A 19758-nucleotide genomic window follows, 5' to 3' on the forward strand; every position below is an offset into this window, starting at 1 on the left:
CTTCCAATTTCATATTTAGACTTAAAATGTGGTTTATTAAATATAATAGAAAACAGTCTCACGTTATTACACAAGAGTTCAGCTTATAATCAAATCGTACTTTTCCCTTTTTTCTTATTCTTCTGTTACCTTAAGACAAGCCTGTATAAGTAAAACCAGCAAAACAACATACTGTCTATGTGATGCCACCCGAGTTATTCAGTGCTGCAACTGAATACCATCTTTAAGAAAAACAAAACAAAAAAAGCCAGGAATTTTGTCATTGCCCCCGTAGCCCCATTATGTTCGTAAATCATACTGTAGTCCCTGGTTTGTTAGTTCTTTTAATAGAAGTATTTTTAAATTATCAAACGACACAAATAATTTTTTCAAGTTAATTTCTATTTGAAAATGCAGGGACAGACTGCCGTAACACAGGGATTAGCAAGGAAAGCAACATGCCTAAGATGAAACATGTCTAAGGTGTCTTCACCTGTCTGCTTTGTCGTGGGAGTTTATGTGATACTCCACCAGGATTTCCTAACATAAAGAAACCTGTTTATGTCAAACAAAGTGGGATATTTTTTTAAGCCAGTTAAAGAATCATGTCTTGACTTGCCTGAAACGTACCACACCTGACTACTAACAGGTAGAGCAAAGAACGGCTTTGCATCTTGCAGTCTCTATGAAACACCTTTTGTAGTTCCTTAAGGTATATTTAGCCTGTATGCCCGGCAAGCAGTTCAGTGTGCAATAAACACAAATGGACTTTTAAAAGCAAGTTGCAACTCTATCAGTCAACTAATAGTTCTTCTCCCTTTCTTCCCCTCTCCCCCAAGTGCTCTCTTAACTGGCTTCAGGAAAGTTAAAAGGACCCAAGGTATGTTAGCGGCTCGCTTCCTCAGCCCAACACTGATCTCATTACCTTCCCCGACATGGCAGAAAGAATCAGAGAGCAGAGGCCAGCCAGGTGATAGACATCAGAACACAGAAATATCAGAAATATCAGGTTACCCTCTCCTTATAAGCACCAGATGTACCAGACAATAAATCTGAATTTCCTTTATCCCCTGTAGCAGACACTTCTGGTCTATACTAGTCACAAGCAGCAAGAAGCTTATCCTACTGCTAACCTCTGAGCATTTGTTACCATTAATTCAAGCATACCACCCTGAAGCTGTGGGAAGGGGGAAAAAAAAAAAAAACTAAGCCCAACTCTCATACCTCTTGCCAATTTGGCACAAACCCAAAATTTCCTTCCTGAACCCAAAAAATGCAAAAGTCTAACTTGTGACAGGACAGAAAACTCTCCTCCTTACTATATATTAGGGCAGGGAAGGGAAGGCATAATAATCATCACAAGCAAAACAGTTTTGAACAATCCAAGCAAGTTAAAAAAAGGGGGCAAGACCAGAGCCAGACCCGAGTCTGCGGAGAGCTGCTGCTGCAAACAGCCCTTTTCGCACCTCTTCAATCATGCCAGCACCCCAACTGGAATGGCTTCACAGACAGCTGGATGATGAAAACAGATCTAGGCACAGTTAATTTTTCCTTCTGCTAGGGTGTTGGGTTTTTTTTTAAACCAGAGAAGCTCCCCCATTCACTTTATCCCATTCAGCTGTGCTACGCTCAACTGCAGCAACAGCACCGCTGAAGGAGCAAGCAAAAGAGCCTGTTTCAGCCAGCACTCCTAGGGAAAAAAGCCCTAGTTTGAAAACTACAGTCTCAGATTTAATTCCTCGTGTTTATCTATGCAAGGAGAAGGTCTGAAGGAAAGGAGAAATGCAGTGACGATTCCCACTTCTACACTGCATACTCTCGCAGGCCCTCGAACGCAGCTTGCACCGAGCTCTTACGCTTTCTGCCAGCCACCCAACGTCCTACGCTGCTCAGTGTGTTACTCCAATACCAAAGTTTTAGGGCAAAACGATGGAAGTATAATAAATACACATATAGAAAAGGGAAATAAGGAAAAAAATGTTTAGAACAGGAGTTACAAATGCTATTATTAAAAAAAAAAAAAAGAGAGAGAGAGGAAAAAAGACATATAACGTCCCTGCAGGAAATAACTTTACACAAGTGGAAGACACAGTAGGCACACAACTCTCTTCTGAAGGCAACATTCAAATACATAAAAGAAGAAAGCTATTCTCAATATTTCATCATGGTACAAGATGTAGCTCAAAGCAATGCTTCAGATTTCCCCAATTCTGCAGGACAATCTTGCCCTGGAGCAAGCTACATCATTCATCCATAGCCACACCTTCCTTTTTTTTTTTCCCTTCTTCAAAAACAACGCACCACCGCAGGGAAGACAAAGCCGCCCGCACTCCTACACTGTACGCGCTATTTGTATTAGTGCGCTGCCGAATGGGAGATAGCAATTAGATCTTTCTAAATAATGATTCATTTATTGATTACCTACACCGTCGAATGACAGATAAATGAAACTACATTCTGACTATGCAACAGTTCCAAATAATTAAGATAGCCAGCAAAAATTTAATCACTATAATTGTATAATAGAGTAGAAGTATGTTTTCCTTTTTATTTTTTGTTTAGGTTTTAAACAAAACAGCTCAGCTTCTTAGTGTGCACCTGCCACTTTACAGACTGTAACTTCCACACCCAAGGGGGCAGGAATCAAATTACCCGTATTTCCAAGTTATTAAGTTATGTTTAACTTCCCTCATAGCTAAGCTTGAAAAGAGAGACTGGAAGAGAAAAAAATCTCGGTCAAGTAGTGCTTTCATAAAGATGTGCTTGAAGAGCAGTTTCAGTACATGCATTGCAAAATGTAGTAAGGTTATCCTGCAATAAAAGTGAAGTTTCATCTACTTTGCCAAGAATTTTCTTTTTGTGGTCCTGCAGTTTGAATAGATCAAGCAAGGTTTCCGAAACCAGCTCAACTAGACTTTAAAAAATAAATAAGCAAATGTGAGTGACTGTATCTTGTTGAAATACGGGTAGGGAAAAAATACCAATGTGAAAATACGAGCAAGTACTAGTAGAAATAATCTCAGGTGAGTATTTCTAGTAAGCGTTCCCCGTCTTTTTTCTTTAAAGAAGAGTGGTAAGGTCAGGAAGCAAAAGCGCTGATCTATGATCTACAGCAACCTACGTTTGTGACTTCAATATTCTGACAATTTCATCACTTAATAACAGAACATTTGTAAGAAAGCAGAGAAGAAACAGCTATCACTGAATATGGAGACAGATATTTCTTTTAAAACATTGTCATAAATTTTACTGAAAAATATTATTTTATGCAGTGTAAGGTGATTTTTCACCACTCAGAATTGAAATATGTATGTCCCTTGACTACCGAGAACATAGAAAATGTCTTTCCATTACATGATGATACAACTTTGCAGGCAAGAAAAGGAGAAAAAAAAAAACCAACCCACCACCAAATTACCCCTCTGCTTTAATTTGTAACTACTGTACCACAGTCTGAATGGGTCGTGGGGCAGGACCCAGTTTAAGCACCATGCTGCTTCTGTATTTTGGTACCCAAGCGAGTTTCCCGACAAGATACACTAACATGTGCCAAAGGCCACAACATGCAGTAGGAAGTCACGCAGCAGCTCGCTGTGTAACTCAACAACCTCTAGTTACCCCCAGCGCGCTTGCTTTACCACGACGCCTTGCCTTTTGAGTCTGACTGTAGCAACCAGCTGCCTACGCTCCAAGGTCAGCATTATCTGTGCTCCTCCAGCCAGGTAAAGAGCAGTGTCAGAGACTGCGAATGAAGGATAAACCATTGGCAATTTCTAGCACCACGACAAGGCAAACAGTTCAGGATCGTGATCACTCACCACACTTTTTTTAAGGAGGTAGTGTTTTCCTTGCAGGTAATTGATTTATTATTTTCCTGTAAGAATCTAATAGTTTGTATTCGTATATAGGCAGAGGTTTTTGCTGTGTAATTCAGCTCACAATGGATATTATGTACTTTCTTTCAAGGTGCTGAGTTCTGCATTTTTTAAGGGTAGCAACAATTTGCTTGTGGCTAGAAGTATGACTCTTCTTTAAGTAAAACAGTGACACACCTAAGGCTAGATTTAAAAAAAAGCTGTATGTAATTATCGGCTTGCTGACACAATAGGTGAAACTGTGTGTCATACTTTATTTGAATATTCTTTTTCACCGTTTCTCTTTGGAGTGGCAATTCTACCTTCAAGAGCTGATTATATTTAGAAAAGGTATGGCCAACATAACTACAAAGATTTTTAAGTAAAGCTTTAACATAGCGTTAATACTTGCTAAAATACGGTGCAGCTTTGTTAGGAAAGCAAGCATATACAAACCACACCACCTTACAACTGATCATAAGCAACTGTCAGCTTCCCCCTTGCCACCCGCCCTGTGTTTCTCTCCACTCCACTAACTTATTCCAAACAACTGAAGTTGTCGTAGCTGGCATAGCCACAGTGTTAGCTCGTATTACTACCACAGGTAGGAGATATATCAGAAGATATTTTCACTTGACATTTTCCTGAAAAGAAAAGAAGAATTTGTTTCCAGAACAGTCTGAAAGCTAAAAGACAGGAGCTTCTCCAGAAACATAACCTCCTTCATACCTGTCCACAAGGTCCCACTGACAGCTTTGCGACAGTAAAACAAAACCCAACAAACCATGAAAAATCAAAATGGTGAGCTTGCGCCTAACGTGCAGAGAACAGCCCTGTTCTGCACTGTGGTACAGTGAAAGTAAAAGAAATATATTGCTCAAAGCATCGTGAACAGGAGAAAAATTCTGATAAACAGAACAGATTAGAATTCTGATAAATAGAAGGCTTACACACTCACACTTAATGCTTTTTTTAAGTTTCATAAGGAACAAGCTTGCCAGACCTTAAAAGAAACCTTAAAGTTGTTCAACTAAGTCAGAGGATGGAAGCAGAGGATTTATATTCCTAAGGCTGCTCACCAAACCTACAAAAGGCACCAGTTTTGAACCAGACTTTAGTATTGGCATGGCTATACTCATGCTTAAGATTTGCTCACAGCAAGAATATAAATGTATTCCTGCAAGTTTAAAGATAGCAGTAAATAACTCTGCACAGCTGATAACAGCCCGCTGGAAACACTTGTTAACGTTCTGGTCATGGGTGTCACTGTGTCTTCATTGTTCACATTATCTGTGCCGGTTAGATTAAAAATAGGAATAGAACCCGAGATGTAACCACACGATTATTTCACTGAGCAAACACATCTTTAGGTACCTTTATGTTAAGAATTTCATACTATATATAATTTACCAGGAACCCAGCTAGAAGGGAATTAAATATGACCCTTCAAAATAAAATATTTCATTAATAACTTAGTATGGTAAATATCACTATTTCTAGCATACTTAACTGAAGCAGGTCTATTCTGGAGCACTGCATTCTCTGTCTGAGCATCCTACAGAAACAGTGGATGGCATCACGTAACACCAGGCTGTGCTAGAACAAGACCCCTCTCTCCTTTAGTACCTACGCTATTGTAGATGAAACATCATCAAAACAAGAAGAAACTGCTTTATCAGAGACACAAAGCTAAGATGTCTTCAGATTTTTTTGTCTGCTCACTTCAGAGAAAAGATATGAGAGCTTAAAAAAAGAAGAAAAACAGCGTTTGGCCTTAAGAAATCTGACAGCAGGTTTTTAGACAGAACGACTTTATCAGGGTCTCAAAAAACCCCAGGAGCAAGTACCACGCAGGTAAGAGACACCTGTGCGACCCTGCATTACAGGACCGACACTGGAACATGAGGACACAAGGATGAACAACAGCAGAGACCCGCAAGGGCCCAGTGCGCCTGTATCAAGGAATAAAAATGGATATGTAGGGCTTACAGACTGTCCCAGAGAACTTTAAAAACTAAAAAAATTTAAAAAAAATTTTAAAGAAAAAAGCCACATACTTTGGGAACCTGCTGAGCCAAGTAAGTAATCCTGTGTTTCCAAACAAGGCTTTTTGGATGAGACTGCTGACAGAACTATTTCAATCTGGAAGCAAGGCAGCCCCTAGAAATGCAACCAGATATCCAGGACCACAAATCACTGTATGGTCCAAACTTTTATTTTCAAAAAGATAATATGCAATGACTACTGATCAAATCCCCTCCAATGGAGACAAAGATGCCTGAATTGCTGCTATCAATGGTTGTACTAAAAGCTTGCCAAGAAACTGTTAGAAGCTACCTCTTTGTGTTTGCAGTGCAAATTACCCATTAATGACACCTTGAAATGTCAGCCAGCGTGCTGCCAACTAAAAGGCTAAATGCTACAGAGGGCAAGTAGGAAGAAAAGCACGAGACCAAAGAAAGAAGAAAAAGATAAAACCAATTTGTATCTGCAAAAATATCATCAGTATTAAGTGAAAAGCTGCACCAAGTTCTAGTCCACCACTGCAGTGTCACAGATTTTGATTTGGAAATGTTTTGAAAATTTTACTTTTGAAACTCTTTTGAAACAGAAACCACAGATTGAGAAAGTAGTACATGCATGTGTTTCCATTCAGCTTTAATACTGTGGTCATTCTGGACTGGGGTACTCCATAAAAATAGATGGTATCAGGAGAAAAAAAATTCTCTCATGTATTTGTTAACTTTAACTAAAATGTGTTACTAGTTATAATAAAAACTCCATCATTCAAAAAGTGATGTTACTAAGAATTCAGAATCACTGTGTAGAGCTCAAGTTCTTATCACTTTCAGCAAACGGAAGTGATTTTATTACTCAAAGTAATCTTTGAATTGGAATACTTAAAAAAACTATCAATTGTACAGAAGAACCGGGGGCTCCAAAATGGCTATTTAGAAGAGCTGAAGAGCTGAAGTGTAGTTTATTCTTTTTGAGCCAAGCTGCTCAACTTGCAGGCTGTATGTTGGTAAATAAAGACAAGCTATATTCTTTGCACAATACCCACCTGACGAATCACCAAAACCCCTGGACTGTTAGAAACAAGTGTTCACCTAAGAAGGTAAGAAGTATCCTCTTCCGTAAGTTTTCTCCTCTTCTAATATTTGCAGCTCTTTATGACACCATAAAGCAACTCCACAATTTTAGAGTGGTTTGTTATTCCTACCTCTACTGCACTACAGTTCCAAATCTTCTTAAACTTCCCGGATCTGTTTCGCTGACCTCACCATAAAGCAGGTGATCAAGCAGACAACAGATGACACCCCCCCACAGCCTCCACTAATTTCTCTGAATCTTCTTCCAGTGAATTTCTTTGGATTTTTCTTCGGTTTTCTTATGACAGATGAACAGAAGGAAATAAAGTCATCACGCCTGATAAGGAAATACTTAGACGTATTTCAATCCAAAAATTTAAACTGCATCATACTGCAACAGGAAGAAATTTTAGACTTCTTCAATTACATGGAAAGGCAACGGTGTTGTGTCTATCATCATCACCCCACTCATATTCATTTCTTTATAATATTCAGCATATCTGTTACCATGAATCAATGAACTTTATTAAAAATTATCACAGAGAAACAAAAAGTTCCACTCCTTGGTGAACAATATCCAGAGATCAATGAATTTCATTCATGTTATATTGGACAGACTAGCTTCTTTTTAAGTGTGAAGATATTTCCCCTAAATGGATGTATCACTTTTGGTCAATATCTAATTTTTGATGTCTTGATAAAGGCAGAGCATTAGACTCCTAGATCATTAACTTCTGGAAGATACAGAATTAGACTACTAGATGAACTTCTAGCTCCTTCCTAATTTTGACTAGATTTTTTTAAAACTAATTGTAAACAGCTCGGTTTCTTATTGCCACCACTTACCTTGAAATCTGATTAATAAATGGTATCAGTACTGCAGGTTCATAAGCACGAGCAAAGGCCCAGCACACATAGCACGCTGCATCTCTCACATTGGAACCCACGCTGCACGCCCCTCTCTTCTCATCATATGTCAGCGCTTTCAAAATGACGGGAACAACTGTTAAATTTAAAAAGTGTACAAAAGCAACAATTAGGACCATATAGTGACCCACCAAAAAGGTATACGAGCATTCAGGGATCATTAGAGAAGAGACACAGGGTGGAGTTGTGTGTTCTGAAATAAAAGAAAGCATGGCTCTTAATACAAGTGATTTTACAGATGATTAGAAAGAAGAGTTGGTTTTTTTAATATGTTATTTTGTTTCTTTATCAGTGGCAGTTTATTGTTTTATTTCCTTCACATATAATTCCATGAGGATTAAATAAAGTGGGTTAACATAAGAAGTAGCACTGATATCATTTATTATTCAGTGATATATCTACAAAAGTCAGAGTAATTTTGAAAATGCAAAATTTTATAGTCCCCACTTTTTAAAGTACTGGAGTTTAAATATTACAGCAGCTTCTATCACTACAAAAAGTATTTCTTAAGAAACACAGTATTGTAACTACCATAAAATAAAAGAATCCGTATCCATCTGTTCACAGGCAACGTTTATCACGGTAGAAATCCAAATATAAGAAATTCTTCATAATTAACAATGCTTCTGAATCATCAACATAGCAGTCTTGAAAGGGACTTAGGTACAGCTTCTGCATAATCTTAAAGCAAAGTGACATCATTCTTGCATTAAGCAAGTAAGCAGTGATATTTTATTCCCTGTAGAGCTGTTATTTTGAGCAACTTCAATGCAGTGTTTTAAACTTGAACCTACGAGCACTGCCAAACTGCAGAGCTCATAAAGACAAAGTACGTATAAAACTGCAATGTAACCCAGAAAGGCAAACAGGTGGGTTTTACTCTCATTTCTGCTTAGACATCCAAAAGATCAGTGATGACTACATGCCTCTTCACCAGCACAGAATGACTTAATGCAAGACTGGAAACCTTTGATGAAGGAAAACAGTATTCAAATTTTTAAAAAAAAAAGGTCCGTGTTTTTTTTCCTCCTGTCAGTCATGTTAATTGTATTGATTTCACCAACACATCCATTTTTGTTAAACAGTGAGAAAATAAGATGGAGGTATTTGCATCCTAAAGAGCAATATGGACCCATGCGCTGCACTTCAGAATGCACTCAAAATCCACTTAAGTTGACTCTAATGCCCAAATTTGCAAATGCTGTCTCATGAGGCCCAGTAGAGAGATTCAAGACAAACACAGCTGACAGATGTCCTGGGAAGCTGCCTTTTATTTCTCAATCATGCTATTTGGGATGGTGAGGACAGGAAGGGACACTAAAACCCAGGACGGCACTTAACAGAAACTAAACTATACCCCAGACTATTAAAGTTGCACTTGATGAATCCACCTAGTTACAGGAAGTGGAAAAAATCAGCAGGAGAAATACACTGTGTTTCCAAATGGAAATAACATACTGTGTTTTCCTGAGCATATTCTGTTTCTCCTTTCTCCTGCCCTAGAAAATCAGCCTGGGCTGACAGTGTCAGTACCTCTTTTACTACATACGTACCCCAGAACACAGAGCTCCTTTCTGGGAGAAGAGTGGCATTACCTGTATTCATGAAACGAATCAAAATCCAAAGATCAACTGATACGACAGCTATCTTATCCAAGGCAGCTCTTAGAAATGCACGGATCAAGCATCGTTTCCTGATTTAATGGACAACACAAGAAACTTTGACCTGAGCGTGCTTCAGCCAAGGAAGGCCTAAAAGCCACAGACCTCAATATCATCTATGTGTCTGCCACGTTTTATTGAGGGAGCTCCAGAGGAAATGCTATTGCATAGAGCATAAGCCCAGGCCATACCGGTGCAGTGGGTCGGCAGTAGAATACAGCTACTCTTTTTTTTAATCATATTAGGGAAAACCGAGAAAGCAGAGTAGTAAAACAGAAGTAAAGGTAAATGAAGATCCCAGAATCTTATTACAAAGGCCTTATAACATAGGTACTGTTGTAAGGAAGTGACAAAAATAAGCTTGGGAAAACAAGTTGATTAAGAATTTCACTTACATGCTTATATCTCTAGCAAAAGTGCAGAAGTCAATAACACTTTTGTACAGATAAGAGAGCTTCCAAAAACTTAAAGAAGAATTCTCTTACACAGTTCTAGTATCATACTGCCACAGTTTAGGGAATACCATGTGTATGCAAGGCTCCCCGGAAGGCTTCCTTTTGGTATCTGCAAATCCAGACACATAATTTGAATACATCTCTCTCTAGATGGCATGTCTAATAAATGAATAATGTCTGTAGAAACAAACAGCCTCTAGAAAAAAAAGAAACAAATTCTCGATTTTCTTTCTTGTATCAAATTCATCAAATGTATCTTTTTTCCTTAGAAAATACTTGTCAAAAGGTAATCCCATTGAACAAGAAATGGGATCACTGAACTGTATTTCATTAGAAAACTGTGCCTGGACATACTTGAGTGGATATAATCACAAAATAATTAAACTTCAATGTACAGTTCATCACTGTATGTCTGCTACTGTAAACAACAAAAAAAATAGGCACCACAACTGGAGAAGGGAAGTGTCAAAATGCCATTTAAATTCATTTTAACCTACTAAAGAAAACAAAGCAGCAATCAGAGGGATGGACAAGATATGAGTATTAGGAGCACAAAGACTACATGGGAAAAGAAACAATTCCCATTCATGCAAATGATAGAGCAAAGATGGATGGATATTTGGGCACTTCCCAGTTCCTAAAGAAACTGCAATAAAAATCTTTAAAAATGTTGACTAGCTTGTTTTGAAAAATGCTGCATCAACTGATGAAAAAAAATGGAATTAGCTGGTTCTACAGGAACACTAAAACAGATGCCAAAGGCAATTTTGCAAAGCAGCTACAAATTTCCTTCAGCACAGGCTGATTGTTCCAGCTACTTTAGACAGCTGTGAGTGCACTCTCATCTCTCTGCACTGAAGGAAATGTGGAAGAAGGACCCCCATGCAGCTCCTCACATCTGTATCGTCTGCATCAAAGAAAAAACACAGGTTCTTTTCAATCCAGGGCATGAATTTCCTCAGTAGTAGGGTCAGTACCAAATGGCACCTGGCTCATTGGGGTCGAAGACAGAGGCGACGCTGCCTGGGGTCTGTAACAGCAGAAACTAAGGAAATGCCAGGAACAGCAGCACAATTACTCTGAGCAGCTCTGACAAGCTTTCGCAGCAGGCCTTCAGACTCACACCTCTTTGATGTCCTGTGGCCGGGACTCAGAGCATTGAGGCTGCAAGAGAAGCAACGTGACTGGAAGTCTGGAGAGCAAAGGGGTATAATGCAAAGGAAGGATACAGAAGTGGACATTTAGAATGGTGGGAAAAACAGGGAAGACAAGGTGAAGTACGCAGCGGTAAGGGCTAAGGAAATACAAATACAACAACAGGGAAATGCTGATCAAGGGGACAGCTGTTAAAGTTTCATACTACACTGATAGAGTATTTACCAGCAAACTGTGGACTATGGTAAATATGACTTTAAAATTGCTCCTGAAAAATGTTTGTCTGTTTGAAAAAGGGAGTCCAGCATTACATCTCCTGTTGGTATCTAAAAGTCACAAAAAAAACCAGCAGAAACACTACAAAGGTTCCAGGTTTCACTTCATTCTTTACCCTAGAGTTCTTCAAACACAGCACAGGTTTATTTTTTGCTACGGCTTCCTGCAGTGTTAGGAGACCTGGCTGAAGGAAGTCTTGAAGGAGCAGTACAGGCAAAGCCATCTGTAGCGTTTAGGTCACTGTAACTGAAATATCTTATAAAAGACCTTCCTAATCCATGGTTTGGCAGACTCCGTGTTCGTGTTATCTCATGCACACAACTTTTCATCTTCAGTCTAAACACAAAATTCTAAGTTTAATTTTAGTTAACATTTTTCTCTGATTTAAACTCCTCACATTCTTACTCTTCCAGAGGTTTGTTAGATACGCAAAGCAGCAATGAAGTTCAAAGCTTTGTAGTCAGCTTCTAATTCTGTGTCTGTTATCCAATTTGAATTCTCCATTCTAACCACCTCTCAAACATTCAGCGTTGTCACAGCTCTATATTGTTTCAGGTTTTTCAGATTTAAGATCATGTCAAATTCATAGCTAAAAAAAAATAAATAAAAACACAGATTAAAAAAACTTTAGAAAAAACTTCCAGAAGAAACTTATTTTAACTTGGAAGAGCAGAGACAAATTTTTACCTTTGAAATTATGAACATGCCTTTTTTATTTTAAAGTAGGGGGCGGGGGCTGGAAGGTGCAATAAGGAGACGAACTGAACCGTACCTTAACTTTAAAACTTACCATTTCTTTCATAGATCATACATCAAACCTTTGCCATTAAAAACAGAGGATAAATAGTGTCCACTCTCAACCTAATTATTAAAACAATATCCACCTGTTTAGGTCTCTGAACGCTCAAGAAAATGCAGTCACCTTTACCTGTAGCCTAGAGGTATTAATAAGCACCTGTTACGCTCCACCCTGCCTTACCTAACAACATAACTGCAGGTTGCAACACAGCTCTTTGCCCAAGCCTTGTGAAAATAAAGAAACGACTTCTGGCTTCAAAGCATTACAAACAGATTTTTTTCCCCCCCTCATACTGCAGACAGGTTGCACAGATATTTTGCTTTTTAAAGACAGGTTTTAAACAATCAGATGCCAAACACCTTTCGGGTGCAGGTACTGAACACTGAACAATTAGTTGTGAGAACTTATGGAAGACATTGTATAATGAGAGGTCACATGTATGTAAATAAAAAACACCTCATACTATTCCTTCAAAAAAGTTCCTTTAAAAACATACTTTACACAAACCTAGACTATAACACATGCCATCAGGAGCCCTACACTACTCCGACCTCAGACTGTAACTTTTTTTTCATTTATTGCCATATTTATCATATAAAACATACAAATACAGCAATTAAACAAACAAACAAACAAACAACAAAAACCTGTTCCTTAGCCTTAGGTCTTGTCTCCACAAGGCAACTTCAAAATTTCATGCCAACCCTATTTCATTTAAAACAGATTTGTTCACTGGATCTCAAGTTAATTAAGAATTGTTGAAATTTGGTTTAAAACTAAAATATGCCACTCTTAAAACAGATTAAGCTCACGTTGCCTCTTAGATAAGACTTATGTCTTGATATGGACCATTTATTCAGAGAAGCCTTCTCAATTCATAAGTAATATATCGCAAAACCTTCTATTTTAGAATTATAAAATATAAGAAAAAATACTACAAAAATGGATGTCTGCTATTACTGAAGGAAGTACTGTACACATTGTCACTCTAGGAGCAGCTAAGAACATTACAATTAATGAATTATGAAGATTAAACACAGCTGTAAGTATCAATACAAAGAATAACAATTTTATTCTTCAAGTTTTTCTTCAACGAAACTAACTGCAGAAGTGTCTGTCGGTAGGTTTGTCTGTCCTCTTTGTGAGCCTCAGGCGTAAAAAAAATAAACTGTAAACAGCCGTATCTACAGTATGTCAGCTTCCCATGTTTTAAATAGCATGCCTATCACTATCATTCATGTGCCAAAACAAGAACTCTGGCTTTTCATTGTAAAGAAGTTCAGATTTGAGACCACATGCTCTTACGTGGCACTCTAACCTCTTCTAGAAGAAAGAGGCAGGTCCTAATTGTAACTCCATTAGGGCTGTTATACTGATATTTCAGATATCCACACAGATGCAAACAGATCATTTCCGGTTAGGCCCATTACAGAAATAAATATTTGTTTAAAGTTCTGCCAAACATTCATGTTGTGTTCTCATTTTTCTATACAAGCTGTCTACTTCAGAATTTACTTTTAAAGGACTATTTCATCGAGAGGATAAATTCTTCAATGAGGGTCAGAAAACGCACACGCTGCTTTGTCTGTCGAAAAATCCTCATGTGTTTCTGTGAAATGCACTAACCTTGCACCCTGGAGGGCGAGTGCCTTAAAACTGTCACAGGTGCCCTCTCTTCTCTCACTGCTGCACCCAAGCCTGACCCAGTTAGGAGTTTGCCAGGGAAGAAGGGGAAAGTATCAAAATTCATGCATGCTCAGAAGGTATGTAGGAATTTAACAGCTAAAGTCTCTTAAGCTGCCGTAACTTTCTCACAATTCTTAACGCTGACCCACGTATATAAGGCTCTATATATGCATCTCCACAAACCAAATAACCATTTTCAAACCCGTGACTCTATGAAGGGCTGTGTCTGTCTGGTTGCAATCTCAGTTTAGTCTCTCACTACGTAATGAATTAAGAGAGTCTCTAATTATAGGATCACGTGATATTTTTTTCCATGGACCTATCTCAGCCAGCACACAGGAAAGACCTGCTCTAGCGATGAATCACAGCTGGGCAGCAAAGGAGATCGTTGTCTGCCTCGCTGCTGAGGGAGGAAAATATGTAATGCAAAGACTGGCTTTCAGGCAGAGAGAAGGGATTGTTGGTGAAGTTCGATGCTGCCCTAAAGAACTACATTCTAACTGCACCTCTGCCAAAGACTTACTGTTTGATACCAGTCATGTTGCTTAAATACAGTATTTAAAAAGATGGATGCTGGCTCTCATTTCCCAGGTATCTGCTTTAATAAACTCATGGCAGGTTTGCAGAAGTGCTACAACACTGAAATTAGTCTGAGCTTTTGAGTATGGCAAGGGGCCAAAGAGGAAGCAGACAGATCTGGATTCTGGCCAGTCTATCGCAACATCATTATGTAATGCAGCCATAAAAACTGAAAATCTTTAAGGACCCCTACCCGGCTACATTGAAAGGCCTGGAGCTGACCTGAGACAGTATTGATCTACCTTCTCTGAAACACAGAGTGCTGAATATTTTGGGGATTCATCTACCCACTCATGCCCAAGGCCATACCAGAGACCTTCATACAGGTTTACAGCTAACAAAGCTCTTCCTTTAACTTAACCAGCAGCAAACTACAGTTTAAGGACATGAGGAAACAGCTTATGAAGAAATCCTACTAAGCAAATGAATTACTTACTCTGAAGGAGTATAAAAATTTTGTAAACTTATAACACTGCATGTCAGAAAAGAAAAATCACCAAAGAAACCCCAACCTTTAGGCTAAGGTTGTGCAATACTGAGATAAACCCTACAGTGAAAAAGCTAGAAGCAATTCATTGTCATTTATTCCCTGCTTAGTATTTATACCATTTCCCAGTGGCGCTGGGGGAGGGACCTTTCCTGCTACGGCTTCGGCTATGGCATTCATTCTTGCTCATACCTGCTGGCTAGTGAAAAAAAAAAAAAAAATGATCTGCACTATTTATAATGCTTCCTTGCTAATTTGAAAACTATTATGGTGACATATGTATTATAACTTTTTAAAATACTACTTTCAAGACCACACATCATTTTTAAAGTTCACCTGGGTGTTAGAGAAAAGGAATTCTTCTGTAACCAGCCTTTCAGGTTTGGGTGTTCTCTATTTTCTAAGAGTCCACCTAAGACAGGTAGATCTTTTTTTCATTTCTTCCTGTATCTATGATGAAAAGTACCTGCAATCTCGCCAACAGCCTCACAATTAACCACCACTACAGAACAGACTAACACATTTCAGAAGCCTGACTTCCTGATGCGTCCTCATCCAAAAACACTGGCAGCTGCAAATCAATACCAAACAACTTATTCTGGAATATGAAAAGACAGAAGGCAATCCTTAAAAACAGATTATATAAACAAGTTTAAACAGCTACATAATAGGTTTCTGTAAGACTATGTAAATCTTAGTCTAAGTTAAACCTCCTTCCACAGCAGACTTGAAAGCAGTATTGTTCTTACTTTTTGTTAGGGTTTTTTATTTTAATAAATGGCACAGTGAAATCAGACAAGCAAAAATGCTCCTTTTCTCATTGTATGTAGAGTTTTTGAGACTTTGTTTAGGTTTTTTAAGCATATCAAGCTATATGTAAGTATCAGGAAGCACCATTCTCTGTATTTTCAGATAAAACACACAGGAATCCAGTCTCTTATCAGTACTAGCAAACACGCAAGCATTCTCTGTACCAGGAACACAGATAATCCAGTACTACCACAGGACACACCACAGAGCTCTAACCAAATGAATACAATATTTGCAACAGAAGCTGAGGGAATTTTCAACCTGCAGACATAGAAGTCATGCATATACAGGTATTCCTTCAAAGCCCTAGCATTTGCTATTGAGACTAGCTGCACCTATTAGAAGCCTTCTGACAGCACGAGAGACTTCAGTTCATACCAACTTCTCACAAAAAAATATACTTGACAACGGGATATTTTTAAAACAGAGAAACGCCAGCTGAAATAACCAGTGTTCCCTATTTAAACAACACGCTTACCATTCAGCAGAGCTAATACACACCATATTTCCCTAAGCCAGGGTCTTTTGGCCTACTGGCACCATTGTGTCTGACCCCTTTGAAGAGGTAAAAAGCATACTGATTTTGTGATTGAATCCCAAGAGTTCATACCCTGCCAAGTCCCCTCTCAAATCTCTCTCAGCCCCCTCACTAACAGACTTCAATGCTCCCTACTTTCTTCTTACACTTTTTTGTTTCTCCTTTTATTCTGAAGGTAATTTATAAGCAGAAGAAATAAAGCCTGGTTCTTCCGAGTTGGTTTTTTCCACACTCTCTATTTCTATCCCTTCTATTTATTCTGACATTAAAAAAAATTTCAAGATTTGGATCACTTGCATTGACCCACCAGTACCAGACTTCCAAATTAGCCATTATTTGTGTATCTCATCAGTGTTATTGCCTTCTGTTTAAATGTTGCTTTCATTGTTGCCACAGTTAAGAAAGGAGACAGGGACTGTTGGAGTGTTTCAGGCTATTCACTGCGAATGGGTAAGGATATATAAGGCGGCAGGCAGATCAAAACCAACGGCTTTCTGGCTGGAATCCTCCCAAAACAAGCACCAATTCATTGCAAGTGTAACCACACAGCTCTTCCCATCTTCTTTCCCTGGCTTCCTTTTCTCACTCTTCAGAGATGTAAATATTTCTTACTTTAAACATATCTGGTTTTATAGCAAAAATAGGATCACAGAATGCAGAACAAACAAACAAAAAGAGCAAGTTACCTTTGCCTGTGAAACACTAATAGTTCTACCACTGATTTAAGAGGCTTTCTCTGGCTTTAAGTAGGGAGAGTTCAGGCCCCTAGCCATTTAGTAGATACAGCTGCGACTTTCCAGTGGTCAGCAAACCACTGAGGGAGTTCAACACCAGAACACTTTTAATCTCACCACTGACATATTAAGAACACCTAGGAAGTTTCATGTTCCTATATATGACACACCTTATTAGCTAGAAAGTTTATACTATGCTGTCATCAAGAGAAATTTTAATAACGTCCTTTCACAAGCAAACCAGAAATTCAAGTAAACTAGGATTCTCTTGTTTGTTTAGTATTTATCCCCACCCAATTAAATAAAAAACCCCTATAAATAATAGTCTGAAGCCTACAAAACCACAAATGCAGCACAAAACAAAAGATGTGAAATCATACTGAGACCACACTGAAATATAAGTTTTTGGGCCTAACATACGCTGTACAGTAAGAAATGTTTCATTTAGGACTGCTGCAATCCAAACGTGGAAATTCACAGAAATACATCATCAGATCATAAGATTTTAAATTATTTCTTGCTAAAAAAGTTCTCCCTACATGCAAATTTAGCTGCTTGATCCGTTCTGAAAACAACTGAAATTCTACAGCTAAATGGTAACATGTGATTTCGAATTCAAAAACAGAACAGACAAACTGCAGTTCAGACCTGCAGCATCAGTATTCTTTAAATGGAATAAAACAAAGCGTCAGATTTCACGTGCTTGTTTATATTCCCCACTTTTAAAATATTTAAGTAGTAGACAACATATAGTAGTCATCTAAATCTTTACAAAATCTGACAAGTTTCAAAGAATACCTGAAAGCTAGAAATATTTTGAGTCTAGGAGTATTCATTATATGCCTCACTGCTCTTTTTGAGAGTGGCATCACGGCAGCACAACGCCAATTATGCCTCCAAGAAAAATGTGCGGGACTGACTTCATATAGACGAGAACTGAGCATGGCACAGCTCAGGTCCTGCTACTGGGTTCTACGGGAAAAACCTTCACCTAGGTGAGAGAACTGTCTCAGAATCTCTGGCATAAGTCTTGAAATCAAAGCAGAAAATGAAAAATCATTCTGCATGAAAAACACTCTAAAAATAATAAAATTTAAAGGGAATTATAACCAGAGGATCAAGGAGAAACTGAAGAAAGATACATTTTACATCTCTGTCGGAATGACTGGCAGTGAGAAGAATGACTATTAAAAACCCCTTCGTATAAACAGTTCATAGTTTTGCCTACAGTCTCAATTTCTGACGTTACTTCCCCCAAGATGTTTCACTGCCCAAGGGTGAGGATGGGAACCATAAGGAAGATCATCCTAGTTCCAGGCCAAACACTAACAGTACAGGCCACAATACATATCTGAAAATATGATCTGCAGTTGCTATTAACTGCTCAGCTTTTGTTCTTTTCCCATACAAATAATTTGCTCTAGTACAAGTGGCTCACAAACATCAGCAAGGTAATCTGCCCAGACATATCTCCCAAGTCAGGGACTGGAATCATTATGAAAAACAAAGGCACATTTCAAAGGTGTTATTCGAAAAGCATTAAGGCTAATAACTATTCATATGGGATAGAAGAAAATAATTATGAGAATATTGTACAAGAATCATGTAATGTTTTGGGGCACAACATGAGTTACAGCCATTATATTAAAATACATTTGCCCCGTTCTGGGAATGGTATGGAATAACCTAGTCCAAACATGCTAATACAGAAAGCAAAATCGGTCGATTACTTCAGCTTAGGCGATCAAAAGAAAGAAAAAAGGATTCTCTTGAATATTTAGCTCACAGCCGCGCATCTAGAGACATCTACAACGACAAAGATAAAAGTGAATATTGCCAGTCACACAATTCTAAGATGTTTCCTTTACATGGCAAGCTAAGCTTCACTAGCTCCATGTCTTCAACTTCAACTTCCAGTGTTCAACTACATGAGATTATTACATGAGATTATTCACATTTACCTATGATTGTTCTTCTTTCTTGGAATAACTAGCTAGTTCACGAAATTGTAAGGCACCTCTAGAAAGATATGGAAACCTTGTTGATGACTGACAACCAGTGGACATCCTCTGAAAGCCAGTATCAGAACTCTGACTGATATGAGATAAAGTCAAAACAGCAGAGCGGCTCAGTCATCAGGGCCATTCTTTGCGTTAGAGCAGAAAGTTAAGAATTACCTGATCAACGGAGGGGTTAATAACTGACCAGCGCAACACCTGGCACTAATCTGTACATTTAGGGCATGGAATTTTGAAGTACAAGAGGAAAATAAAAATTAGGTAAAGGGTGTGTCAAGAATAGGCGAACTTCATCCCATTTGTATGTATGGTTTCTGCTAGTGACATTTTGTTTTCTGTTTAGTGCTAAAGCCGAGCTAAAAAATTCATACAAAAACATGAAGGAAGTTTGTAACATTTATAGGATAGCAGTTTTACACTACAATAATTAAACCTATGAAATTCAGCTACAGCTAAATAACACTTACTTGCTTTAGCCCTCCAGAGATACAAAAATAATCACATTCTTAAAAAAGCAACTTGGGAGAATAATATCAATAAATCCAACTTTACTACATCAATCCTGGTTCTCTTAATCTGACTCGTGCTCAGGTAAACTAAAAAGGGTGCTACCAACAGGTGACGGGGTTCAGTTTATCTAGTACTCAGGGTGCAAGTTAAATGAGTTAACAAAAATAAGCGATGAAACAATATCACTGCGGTCAAGAT

The 19758-nt window shown here is 38.3% G+C and overlaps 1 protein-coding gene across 4 annotated transcripts in view; it reads right to left on the minus strand.

Moving 5' to 3' along the window:
* Positions 1 to 19758, minus strand: part of TBCD (tubulin folding cofactor D) — a 131372-nt gene that overhangs the window by 68387 nt on the left and 43227 nt on the right. For all 4 annotated transcript variants that reach the window (XM_075111043.1, XM_075111040.1, XM_075111042.1 and 1 more), the window contains one exon: positions 7772 to 7928. In XM_075111043.1, the coding sequence (XP_074967144.1) occupies positions 7772 to 7928 (157 nt within the window). The remainder of the gene's footprint in view (positions 1 to 7771; positions 7929 to 19758) is intronic.

Source organism: Phalacrocorax aristotelis, chromosome 16 (assembly GCF_949628215.1).
Source record: "Phalacrocorax aristotelis chromosome 16, bGulAri2.1, whole genome shotgun sequence".
NCBI lineage: Eukaryota > Metazoa > Chordata > Aves > Suliformes > Phalacrocoracidae > Phalacrocorax > Phalacrocorax aristotelis.